Source organism: Myotis nattereri (assembly GCF_964212035.1).
Source record: "Myotis nattereri genome assembly, chromosome: 15".
In the NCBI taxonomy this organism is placed as follows: domain Eukaryota; kingdom Metazoa; phylum Chordata; class Mammalia; order Chiroptera; family Vespertilionidae; genus Myotis; species Myotis nattereri.
In genome coordinates this window covers 13292146-13305050 of record NC_138090.1, presented here as the reverse complement: position 1 = coordinate 13305050, position 12905 = coordinate 13292146, and the positions used below count along the sequence as shown (strand labels likewise).

At 47.2% G+C, this 12905-nt stretch overlaps 2 protein-coding genes across 2 annotated transcripts in view; one reads left to right on the top strand and one right to left on the bottom strand.

Moving 5' to 3' along the window:
• The window catches only part of GFOD2 (Gfo/Idh/MocA-like oxidoreductase domain containing 2), a 40929-nt gene extending 30050 nt beyond the window's left edge, over nucleotides 1–10879 (top strand). The window contains exon 3 of the mRNA XM_081107523.1: nucleotides 9303–10879. Within this exon, the coding sequence (XP_080963649.1) occupies nucleotides 9303–10201 (899 nt within the window). The 3' untranslated portion in view covers nucleotides 10202–10879. The remainder of the gene's footprint in view (nucleotides 1–9302) is intronic.
• LOC308530808 (small ribosomal subunit protein uS10-like) lies at nucleotides 2827–3168 on the bottom strand (the record flags this gene model as incomplete). Its single annotated transcript, XM_081107524.1, has 1 exon — nucleotides 2827–3168. One exon carries the CDS (start codon nucleotides 3166–3168, stop codon nucleotides 2827–2829), a length of 342 nt encoding a protein of 113 aa, XP_080963650.1.
• Nucleotides 10880–12905: the final 2026 nt, after the last annotated feature.

The window sequence follows — 12905 nt, the reverse complement described above, 5'->3', positions numbered from 1 at the left end:
CGATGTTTCTAACTCTCTATCCCTCTCCCTTCCTCTCTGTAAAAAAATCAATAAAATATATTTTAAAAAAACAAAACATATTTAGCACTACAGCTATTGAAGTACTCTAATATTAGATTAGCTCTTTCAGATCTTGAACCAGTGAAAAGTTTATCATATGCATCTAAAGCAGTGGTTCTCAACCTGTGGGTCACGACCCCTTTGGAGGTCGAACAACCCTTTCACAGGGGTCGCCTAAGACCATCAGAAAACACACATATAATTACATATTGTTTTTGTGATTAATCACTATGCTTTAATTATGTTCAATTTGTAACAATGAAATTGGGGGTCACCACAACATGAGGAACTGCATTAAAGGTTCACGGGATTAGGAAGGTTGAGAACCACTGATCTAAAGCCTCTATTTAGTTAGGAATCCTCTGTCATTGTGCTATGCTAAGCATTGTAAAAGATAAGTCTTTGTAAACATTAAGTCGCAGAGACTTAACAAGCAGTAATGTGAGGCATATAGCACTGATACAGATATGTGCCTATCCTGTATAATAAAAGCCTAATATACAAATCGATTGAATGGCGGAATGACCAGTTGCTATGACAGGCACTGACCACTGGGAGGTAGACGCTCAACTCAGGAGCTGCCCCCTGGTGGTCAGTGCACTCCCTCAGAGGGCGGGTCCACAGCCACTCTGCTGACCAGGAGGAGTGGCCCTCCCATAGTGGGCCGATCCTCACAGGCCATGCCCCCCACACACAAACACACCAGTACACAAATTCCGTGCACCGGGCCTCTAGTAGGGATATATATGACATAGATTAAGATTTTCCTAAAACTTTCGTAATAGTTGTAGAACTGTATTTTCTTCTGGAACTAATGGGCCAGCAGGGGCCATGGAAAAATGTTTAATCCACTGGTTCTCAGAGTGTGGTCCCTGAACCAACAGCATGAGCATGACCTGGGAACTTGTTATACATCCAGATTCTCGGGCCCCATCCCAGACCTTCTAAATCTAGGGTGAGGCCTGAGAATCTGTTAAACAATCCTTCAATTCTGATGCACACTAAGGATGGAGAGACGCTGATCTAATCCACTGTCTTCATTTTCAGTTACAGAAACTGAGGTCCAGGAATGTTAAGTTTACTTCTCATTAAGTCTTTTTATTATAATTCTTTATTGTTGAAAGTATTATATATATCCCCTTTCCCCCACATTGGCCTCCTCCAGCCTGCCCCCATACCCTTCTCCCGCCCCAGGCCTTCAGCACCCTGTTGTCTGTGTCCATGTCTTATGCATATATGCATTCAAGGGCTTTGGTTGATTACCTCCCACCCACCCTCCCCCACCTTTCCTCTGAGATTCCCCACTCTGTTCCATGCTTTCATGCCTCTGGATCCACTCCATTCATCTGTTTATTTTGTTACTTAGATTCCACATATGAGTGCAACCATGTGATGTTTGTCTTTCTCTAACTGACTTATTTAAATTAGCATGATACTCTCCAGGTCCCTCCATGCTGTCTCAGCAAAGGGTAATAGATTCTTCTTTTTTACTGCTGCATTGTATTCCATGGTATAAATGTACCACAGCTTTTTTTATCCACTCATCTACTGATGGGCACTTCGGCTCTTTTGAGATCTTAGCTGTTGTAAATTGTGCTACTATGAACATAGAGGTACATAAAGGGTGTCCCAAAATTCACGCAAGAAGTAATTTTGATAGAAAACACAGGTTTATAATTAAAAATTGTAAATTTTTTATTGATTCATAAAGTATACAGTATAGGGTTATGTATGGAATAGCATATCGGGTAAATGGCCTCCACGGCACAAAAAACTGGATTATCATGTCGTGATAGCGAGCACCGTTAACTGTTATTGCCTGAGCAGCCGCATTTTGGTCATAGAAAATTTCAACAAAAGAGTGCATATGTGCCAGCAAAGCCGTGTACCATTCTGACAGGTGTGAGATGGTACCTCATTGTCGTTTTGATTTGCATCTCTAGATGATTATTGACTTTGAGCATTTTTTCATATGTCTCTTGGCCTTCTGTATGTCCTCTTTGGAGAAGTGTCTATTTAGGTCCTTTGCCCATTTTTTAATACCTTCCTTTTGTTAAGTTGTATGAGTTCCTTGTATATTTTGGATATTTACCCTTTATCAGATATATCATTGCCAATTTTGTTCTCCCATACAGTGGGCTCTCTTTTCCTTTTGTTGATGGTTTCTTTTGCTGTGCAGAAGCCTTGTATTTTGATGTAGTGCCATTTGTTTATTTTCTCCTTAGTTTCCTTTCTGTAGGAGATGTATCTGTAAACATATTGCTACTAGAGGTGTCTGAGATTTTGCTGCCTATGGTTTCTTCTAGGATTTTTATGGTTTCATGACTTACATTTAAGCCTTTTATACATTTTGAGTTTATTCTTGTGTATGGTGTAAATTGGTGGTCTAGTTTCATTTTTTTGCCTATATCTGTCCAATTTTCCCAACACCATTTATTTTATTATTTTTTAAAAAAAACAACACATTTTTATTGATTTCAGAGAGGAAGGGAGAGGGAGAGAGAGAAACATCAATGATGAGAGAATCATGGATCGGGTGCCTCCTGCACGCCCCCCATCGGGGATCTAGTCCGCAACCCAGACATGTGCCCTTGACTGGAATCGAACCTGGGACTCTTCAGTCCACAGGTCGACACCCTATTCTCTGAGCCAAACCGGCCAGGCCCAACACCATTTATTAAAGAGACTGTCTTGACTCCATTGTGTTCTTGCCTTCTTTGTCAAATTTTTTTTTAAACTGATAGCCAATTTATTAAAAAGCCTGATTTACGCATCTGCAATGGTGACCTCGACCTCCACCCCCAGCTCAATGCTGATGGAAGTGATCTGCTTGGCGATCTCAGAAGGGCTGTGCAGGTCGACGAGCCGCCTGTGGATCCGCATCTGGAACCGGTCCCCACAGGGAGTCTTCCTTGTGGTGATTCTCAGCGTCTCGGTCGGCATCTGCACGGGCCCCTTCACCTTGAGATTCTTTTCCTTTGCGCCTCTGATCAAGTCAGCACACACCTTCTCCAGGGGCTTGACATTGCGGCTGGTTAGCGTGATTCTGATTCGGTGAATCGCCACCTCCGGCTCCACGGGTGTCTTCCGGGTATCTTTAAAAGGCATGGCTGCGGCCGGCTTCCTGACCGGCTTCCTGACCGACTTGTTCCTCGGCAGAGCGAGCAGCCTGAGTCAGGAGCAGGCGGGAGGGACGGAGCTGCACTACAGCAGCCACGTCTTCCTCCTCTTTGGCAAATATTAATTGAGCGTATGACTTGGGTCAATTTCTGTTCTATTCCATTGATCGACATGCCTGTTCTTGTGCCAGTACCAGGCTGTTTTGATTATGGTGGCTTTGTAGTATAACTTGAAATCTGGTATTGTGAGTCCTCCAACTTTGTTTTTCTTTCTGAAGATTGCTGCAGCTATTCGGGTCTTTTTTACTTCATATAAATTTTTGGAGTATTTGTTCTAGCTCTGTGAAATATGCTGTTGGCATTTTACTAGGGATTGCATTGATCTGTACATTGCTTTGGGTAGTATGGACATTTTAATGATGTTGATTCTACCAATCCATGAACACGGTATATTCTTCCACTTGTTTATATCTTCCTCTATCTCTTTTTTCAACGTCGTGTAGTTTTTTGAGTACAGGTCTTTTGCCTCCTTGGTTAAGTTTATTCCTAAGTATCTTAATTTTTTTTGTTGCAATGATAAATGGGATTGTTTGTTTAGTTTCTCTTTCTGAGAATTCATTATTGGTGTATAAAAAAGCCATTGAGCCCCACCTGCATGGCTCAGTGGTTGAGCATCGACCTATGAACCAAGAGGTCACAGTTCGATTCCTGGTCAGGGCACATGCCCAGGTTGTGGGCTCGATCCCCAGTGTGGGGCATGCAGGAGGCAGCTGATCAATGATTCTCTTTCATCACTGATGTTTCTATCTCTGTCTCCCTCTCCCTTCCTCTCTGAAATCAATAAAAATATTAAGAGGGGAAAAAAAGCCATCAATTTTTGGGTGTTGATTTTTGTATCCTGCTACATTGCCAAATTCATTTATTAAATCTAGCAGTTTTTTGTTGGAGTCTTTAGGGTGTTCTATATACAATATCGTGTCATCTGTGAATAATGAGAGTTTCCTCCTTTCCAATTTGGATGCCTTTTATTTTTTCTTGTCTAATCGCTGTGGCTAGGATTTCCAGTACTATGCTGAATAAGTGGTGAAAGCGGACATCCTATCTCGTTCCTGTTCTTAGGGGAAATGCTTTCAGTTTTTGCCCATTGAGTGTGATGTTGATGTAGGTTTGTAATATATGGCCTTTATCATGTTGAGATATGCTCCCACTATTCCCACTTTGCTGAGAGTTTTTATCAAAAATTGGTATTGGGTCCCAGCTGGTTTGGCTCAGTGGATAGGGCATCAGCCTGCGGACTGAAGGGTCCCGTGTTCGATTCTGGTCAAGGGCACATGACCAGGTTGCAGGCTTGGTCCCCAGTAGGGGGCAGGTAGAAGGTAGCCAATCAATGATTCTCTCTCATCATTGATGTTTCTATCTCTCCCTCTCCCTTCCTCTCTGAAATCGATTTAAAAAGTAAATAAATAAGAATATGGGTGTTGGATTTTGTCAAATGATTTTTCTGCGTCTATTGATACAATCGTGATTTTCCCCTTTCAATTTGTTTATGTGATGTATCGTGTTTATTGATTTGCGACTTCTTACTAAGTCTTAATGCTGTAGGCAGAATTGCATTTTCCTCTGCTTGTTAGATCATTATATTTTTGCCTGACTTCTGAGGCCATAAAGATTGCTTTTTGCCCTCATTTTTATTAGTTTTTCCTAAAATTAATTTGTGGACTGATCCTGCATTGTTGTTCTTTTCATATCACAACTCTCTCTGTGGCATCTGATTTTCTGTTTTTGTTTTACCTTTTTTCATTTCTTCTACAAATTTTATCCTTGAATCTTTCCCATAAATTCCTTAAAGGAGAGGGTGGGATCCTGACATGTTTTATTTCTCAGTTCAGAAAACTATATTTTAATGTGCAAAGTGCCCTAACATCTTTGCCACCGTTGAATGTTTTCTTAAAACTGTCACTAAAAGGTAAGTTTCTGTGCCCAGTTCTTGGCACTTATATGCTTCATTAGAAAAACACTGAGTTTGCCAATTCTTTCCCCACAGGCTCTTGAGATAACAAGAGATCATTCCTCAAGCAGCGTGACCCAGATAATTTAATCCCAAGAACACCAGTCCCTTGAGATACCTTCCCTGAGCCCCAGTCCAGGTCAGATCCCTGCTATATGCTTTCATATTACCATTTATATCATTCATGGCATTTATCACAGATGCAGTTCTACGTGTATTTATATGATAATTTGGTCAATGACACTCTCTCTCTACTAAATTGTAAGTTGTCTGAAGGTAGAGACTATGCCCGATGTTGTGTCCCCAGAGTTTGACACAAGGCCTAACACAGTGGATGAATGAAGACAGTCACAAATTCTACCCATGGGAGCCAGTCTGCTGGTGTGACCCATGGAGCCGACATGGGACTGTGACCCAGGAAAGAGTGTAGAAGGGCCGTGAGCAAGAGTGACTCAGTCTAGTGCTTTCCAAGTTATTTCTCTAGAAGCAGTACCTTTTATGTTTTAAAATACATAGAGATATTCCCTGGATTTTATAAAAAACACAAAAGTGTTGCTTTTCCTGGGCTGCTTCTCTACCCTGCTGTTTGAAGTCATTGATCTAGTCCCACACCTCTAGGCAGGGGCACAGAGGTGTGTGGTCCCAGAGCTGTGAACCTGTGGTGCTTTACTAGAGAGGGAAATGGTGGTCAGGCAGCTTCTCGGGCCTCTGGTGCTCAAGGACACTTCACTCCTAACTATTCTGGGGATTATGGCCGCAGAGAGGCTTGCAGCGTGAAACTTGTTCACCCCACAGGAGATCAGAGCTAATAGGCACTCAGCATCCACGCTTTCCCCATTCCCAGGAGACAGAGCAGTTTTCGGCTTCGCTAACCCTTTGACTTGCTGGCAGGAACGCTAGAGAAACTTAAGTAAGAAAGTCTTTCAGGCCACCCACGTCTTCCTAAAGGTAAGACCCCAGGTAGCTGGCCTGCAGGAGCTTATTTAACTCAAAATGGCTTTTAGCCCTAGCAGGTTTGGCTCAGTGGATAGAGCATAGGTCTGCAGACTAAAGGGTCCCAGGTTTGATTCCTGCCAAGGGCATATGCCTGGGTTGCAAGCTACATCCCCCCTAGTAGGGGGCGTGCAGGAGGCAGCCAGTCAGTGATTCTCTCTCATCATTGATGTTTCTATCTCTCTCCCTCCCTCCCTATCTGAAATCAGTTAAAAATATATATATTTTTAAAAATGGCCTTTAGCTCCTCCCACACTGATAATACTGCTGGTTCCTGAGTTCAAGAGCTCTCTATTGTTTGGGGCTCAAGAAGGAAGGTCTCTCCCCCTTCCCTGACATCTCCTGGCATGAAACGGAGATTACTTACCCTAGTTTTATCACCACCAAACTCTCAGAAGTCCTCTTCCTTCGCACCCACCTCTTCTCCTCCCCACACTGCAGTGTCCACCCACTGAAGAGAATAGTTCCAGCAAGAAGCCCTGGTGTGGCCGGAGCTACAGCTCTCAGATGGGGTGCTTGTGTATGAGGATCTAATATCCTCATTGCTTTCCTGGGCAGTCCTATGTGTTCCGCAGCCAAGTGGCCAAATTCTCACCCAGTGTTGTGATTCTCCTGTCCCTAATCCTAAAGTCCGACAAGTGTGAGGAAGCGTTGGTTGAGCATCGTCCCACACACTGTAGGTGGCAGGTTTGATCCCTGGTCAGGGCACATACCCAGGTTGCGTGTTTGATCCCCAGTTGGGGTGCATGTGGGAGGCAACTGATCGAGGTTGCTCTCTTACATTGGTGCTCCTCCCCATCCTCTTCCTCTCTCTAAAAAAACAAAAAAAACAAACAAATGGGATGTGAGAGATGACTCTCAAGTCTTTGGCTTGAGAAACTGGGTGAATGGAGTAGCTATTGACTGAGATGGGGAAGACTTGGGGACGGGAGTATTAAGAGCTCAATTTTGGATTCCACCCCCAAACTTACCCCTCTCCCTTGACTGTCTCTGTGAGTGATACAACTGACTATTCAATTTCCCACGTGGCTTATAGACCCTGTGTAGCCCCTTCAGCCAAGTTCCTGGTGTACACACAGGCCTTTAGGAATCTTAACTTTTTTTAAAAATATATTTTATTGATTTTTTACAGAGAGGAAGGGAGAGGCACAGAGAGTTAGAAACATCAATGAGAGAGAAACATTGATCAGCTGCCTCCTGCATATCTCCCACTGGGGATATGCCCGCAACCAAGGCACATGCCCTTGACCGGAATCGAACCCAGGACCCCTCAGTCTGCAGGCCGATGCTCTATCCGGTCAAGGCAGGTCAGGGCAGGAATCTTAACTCTTGGCCCTTCCTTACCTCAGTGCCTTTGCACATGCAGTTTCCTCTGTCTGGATGCCTTTTCCCCCTTATACTCCCTAGAACCTCACTCCCCTGTGAAGCCTCCCCTGATCCTGCCATCTGCACCTGTGTGTGCGTCTAGTCCAGCTGTGGGCAAACTCCGGCCTGCGGGCCGGATCCGGCCCGTTTGAAATGAATAAAACTATTGAAAAAAAAGACCGTACCCTTTTATGTAATGATGTTTACTTTGAATTTATATTAGTTCACACAAACACTCCATCCATGCTTTTGTTCCGGCCCTCCAGTCCAGTTTAAGAACCCATTGTGGCCCTCGAGTCAAAAAGTTTGCCCACCCCTGGTCTAGTCCATACGACTTCTTGGGCTTTGTAAGTTTTTTATTGGGTAATAGCATAGGACTACCTTTTAACTGAACCACCCCATGCTCACAGGCGTACCCCAGGTGTTGGTGTCTTACGGCTGCTCATACCCTCATGAACTTGCATTTTAAAACACGGAGGAATGCTGGTCTTCTCTGTTTCCTCACATGGAAGTAAGCTGCTCAGTCTCAGGCTCTCCTTGGGTTTCGTCTAGCTTTGTTTTCCTCTCGGAGTGCCTTCCAGCTTCAGTGGACTCAGAATGGGCATGAGGGCAGAGCAGATGTTTTCACTCCCTTTCCCCACCTATTGGAGCCAAGCATTTTCTGGCCTTTGACTATACTAACTTACTGAACCAGTGTTTCCAAAGAACAGTCTGCAGGGAATCTTAGAGCCCTTTCTGCAGTTACACCTGACAGTGCAGAGCCCATCCCCTAAAATATAGATTCTCTTGCCCAAAGCTGGTGATCTAATAAATGCATAAAAGTACATAAGCATGCCCTGGCCTGTTGGCTCAGTGGATAGAGTTTCGGCCTGCAGACTGGAGGGTCCCGGGTTCGATTCCGGTCAAGGGTACATGCCCAGGTTGCCCAGGAGGCAGCTGATCAGTGATTCTCTCTCATCATTGATGTTTCTACCTCTCTCCCCATCTCCCTTCCTCTCTGAAATCAATAAAATATATATATTTTTAAAAAGTACATGAGCATGTCCAAGAAGTATGTCTACCTCTCCAGCACACTTATATGAGGCAGTGTTCTCCAGAGAAACAGAACCAGTAAGATATATTGGGGGGAGGGGTGTGGATAGAGATTTAGTTTAAGGAATTGGCTCATGTGATTGTAGGAGCTGACAAATCTGAAATCCACAGGGCAGGACAACAATATGGAAATCCCAGCAAAAGTTGATGTTGCAAACTTGAGTCTGGAAGCAGAATTTCTTCCACTTCAGGAAACCTCAGTCTTTTTTCTTAAGCTCTACAACTGATTGGGTGAGGCCCACCTACATTATGGAGGGTAATCTACTCTATTCAAAGTCTACTGGTTTAAATATCAATCACATACCTTCCCAGCAATGTCCAGAGGTATTTGATGGGCACCATAGCCTCGCCAAGTTGACACATAAAATTACCATCGCACCAACTCTGCTTCCCCCTCCTGGTTTATGCCTTGTGTCTCTACTCCTTTCATTTTCCCTTAAGAACTTACTCCTCTTTGTCCAGCTCCTAACACTTTCTCCAGTCCCAGACAGTGGGTACCATTTTCATCCAAGCTGAAGTCGTGTTTCCTCTTGTCCAAGGCCATCATCTGGTCTCGTAAGAGGCTTTCCTGAGTCCATCTGCCTTCGAGAAATACATTCCCCTCTCCTTCCCCCCAGTGTAAACCCCTTGGAACTTTGAGATTTCCTATTGTGTTTTATTCCCAGGTATTGGGAAGAATGTGGTTTGTGAGAAGGCAGCAACCTCGGTGGATGCCTTCCGGATGGTGACAGCCTCTCGCTACTACCCGCAGCTGATGAGCCTGGTGGGGAACGTGCTGCGCTTCCTGCCTGCCTTCGTGCGCATGAAGCAGCTGATTGCCGAGCACTATGTGGGTGCAGTGATGATCTGCGATGCCCGCGTCTACTCAGGCAGCCTGCTCAGCCCCAACTACGGCTGGATCTGCGACGAGCTCATGGGCGGAGGAGGCCTGCACACCATGGGCACCTACATTGTGGACCTGCTGACCCACCTGACTGGCCAAAGAGCGGAGAAGGTCCACGGGCTCCTCAAGACCTTTGTGAGGCAGAATGCGGCCATTCGTGGCATCCGGCATGTCACCAGCGATGACTTCTGTTTCTTCCAGATGCTCATGGGCGGGGGGGTGTGCAGCACAGTAACACTCAACTTCAACATGCCGGGTGCCTTTGTGCATGAGGTCATGGTGGTGGGCTCTGCAGGACGCCTTGTTGCCCGGGGAGCTGACCTCTACGGGCAGAAGAACTCTGCCACACAGGAGGAGCTGCTGCTGAGGGACTCGCTGGCTGTGGGCGCAGGGCTGCCTGAGCAGGGGCCCCAGGATGTCCCGCTGCTCTACCTGAAGGGCATGGTGTACATGGTGCAGGCCCTGCGGGAGTCCTTCCAGGGGCAGGGGGACCGCCGCACCTGGGACCACACCCCCGTCTCCATGGCCGCCTCGTTTGAGGATGGGTTGTACATGCAGAGTGTGGTGGACGCCATCAAAAGGTCCAGCCGAACCGGGGAATGGGAGGCTGTGGAGGTGCTGACGGAGGAACCCGATGCCAACCAGAACCTGTGTGAGGCGCTCCAGCGGAATAACCTGTGAGCCTGCACATGGGCTCCCTGCCGTGGGGCCAAGGGGCCAGGGAGGGACCAGGAGCAGGATGGCAGGGCTTGGCTATAGCATAGACGGTGTCATTCATGTAACAAGTCAACATGGGTAGGGCCCAGGGGGAGCTCAAGGCGGCCCCAGTAGAACGCCCCTCCAGCACGTGCTCACTCCCCAGAGCTGCAGGGCGGTGATGCTCCTGTTGCATGGCCTGTGGGCTAGCACAGTGTGCGAGGGGCAGATCTGCTGCCAGGTCTCGGTGTAGTCAGTGCTGGTGAGCAAGGCGAGCACAAGCTTGACTTGGGGGCTTCTTCAGCATATCTGTGGTCCTAACTGGATGTGAAGGCCTAGCCAGGAGCCAGTTTGGCTGATTCCTCCGTCCTGAGGAAAATGACAAAAAGCCTTGTTTCCATGCCCTTCTTGGGCTTGGGGCATCTCAGGAATGGCGAGGACAGCAAGGCATCCCTCAGGGATCCGCACCGCCCTTTCTCCCACATGACTAGGCCCTTCCAGATTTCAGACTGCCCCTTCCCTGGTGGGTGGAGGGGATATTCATTAGGAGAGCTCTCAGGGGCTGTTGACTAGAGCAGAGGGCCCTTGGTTTGGCAGAGAGAAGACAGGGAGAACTCTGGAACATCTGATAAATGCTAATAAATCAAACTCTGACACTACGGCACATGGTTGTTGGCTGTTTGGTAGGTTAGGTTTCTTTAGTAATGAAAGGCCTGTTTATTGCTGTAGATTGTTTCTATTTTCATCGTTTCTGGTGTCTCCACAGCAGCCCTGACCTCAGATCCATCGCTGTCTGGTGGGCCACACAGGCTCCTGCCACCACCTGCCCTCACCTCCCAGCTTCTTCCCTCGTCCCCACATCCCAGGAGCCTCCAGAGCAAAGTCTTTGCTCAGAAAACGGGACTCAAGACTTCCTAATGGGGAGCTGTCAGGCCTGCTGGTCCAGGGAGATCCTGGGGAGTGGCGCCTTCCTGGGCTGCAGGTCCGGAGGGGTTCTGTTCTTAAGACCGTGAAGTTGGCTCCAGGGGAACCCTGGGGGAGGGGAGGTGAGGAATGGTCCCGAGCGGCTGGACGGGCTGAACTTGAGGAGGAGGCCCCACACGCTTCCCCTTGAAGTGTGTATGGCCATACACTGGCTGGCCAGCCCGCCAGGCACCAAACATGCATTTAACAACTTCTGCACAGGGACGGCCTTTTAGCCATGTCAGTCCGCGGTGAGGGTGCGGGGAGGGACATGTGCTTTGTGTCCACTTCCAGCCTGCCAGAATTATGCCTGGACCAGACTTTTCCCTTTTCTAACCGTCCCTGCCCTGCCCTGGGCTCCTTGCCAGAAAGAGGAAGACCAAGGGTGGGCTCCATCTTCCTCGTGGCACCCCTCATAAAAGTCATCTGGCCTGTTTCCTATATTGCCCTGGTTTTATACCTTGACTTTGTGAGTTGAAATCACAATGGCTAGTGTTGGAGTATGCTTTTGTTTGTTTTTGTTAATCCTCACCCAAGGATAGTTTTTCCATTGCTTATCAGAGAGTAGAAGAGTGGGAGGGAATAGGAGGGAGGGAGAGAGAACCATTGATATGAGAGAGACACATCAACTGGTGGCCAGGGATCAAACCTGTGACCCTTCGGTGCACAGGGCTGCACTCTAACCACTTGGCAACACTGGCCAGGACTGGAAGATGTTTTTTGCATGCTGGGCCCCCTAGGGTAGACGTTTTATGCATATTATTTTATTTAATATCCAAATCACTCTAAGGTGCTAATATTAATATTGTCATATGCAGATCAGAAAACTGAGGCAGAGAGGAGCAAAGTTACTTGCCTCCTGTAAGTTATAAGTGACGTAGTCAGGAGCCTGGTCGGGGTCATTTGACTGCAGCCTGACCCTGAACTACTCTTTCCCCAGCACTTGTGGCTCCTCAGACTCCCAGTGCCCTTTAACATCATATGTTTTGTGGGTTGGCCCCTCCCCTCTTAGATCCCCATCCAGATTACTGCCCCCTCCCTGCAGCAAGAATCTCAGCCTGGCCTGAACGAGGAGGTGGACTGCAGAGAGAGCCCCGCCAGGCAGGACGCTAGTAGAGCTGAAAGAGGCTGCCCCCACCCGCCTTCCTCCCAGGGACCACCAGCTCGGCTCCAGATCAGTCCCTCTGCGTTACTAGCATGTTGAGATCCATCCTAAATTTGGGAATTGACCGAGAACACACATGCATCTACTCTGCCCAACTCAGATGCTCCTACTTAAGAAAGGGTCACATTGCTGACTCAGTGGCACTGCTTAGGTTTTATAGGGCTCAGCAGCAAACCCCTTGTTTACAAAGATGTAGTCCCAGAAGTCCCGGGCAGACTGCAGTGGGCCGAGTGCAGAGCTGCTTTGAGAAAGATCTCAGATCCTTTGTTGGCACTCCCAGAGTCCATGGCCACCCCTTAAACTTCTTTAACTGTCATATCTCTTGGGTTGGCCCCAGGGAGGATATGAACCTTGAGGTAGCTAGATGCCTGTGGTCAAGGAAACCAGCAGTGTTTTGGTCCCCGGGGGTAACAGCCTGCAAAAGGTTCCAGGCTTGTCCTGCACCGCCCCCTCCTGGAGGGAGGCAGCATCACCTCCCAGAACCTGTGTCCCAAACTCAGGATCTTCTTTTGAGTCAAAGTAAATAGTTTTTCCAAGCCATTGAAAGTGCAGTCAACTTTT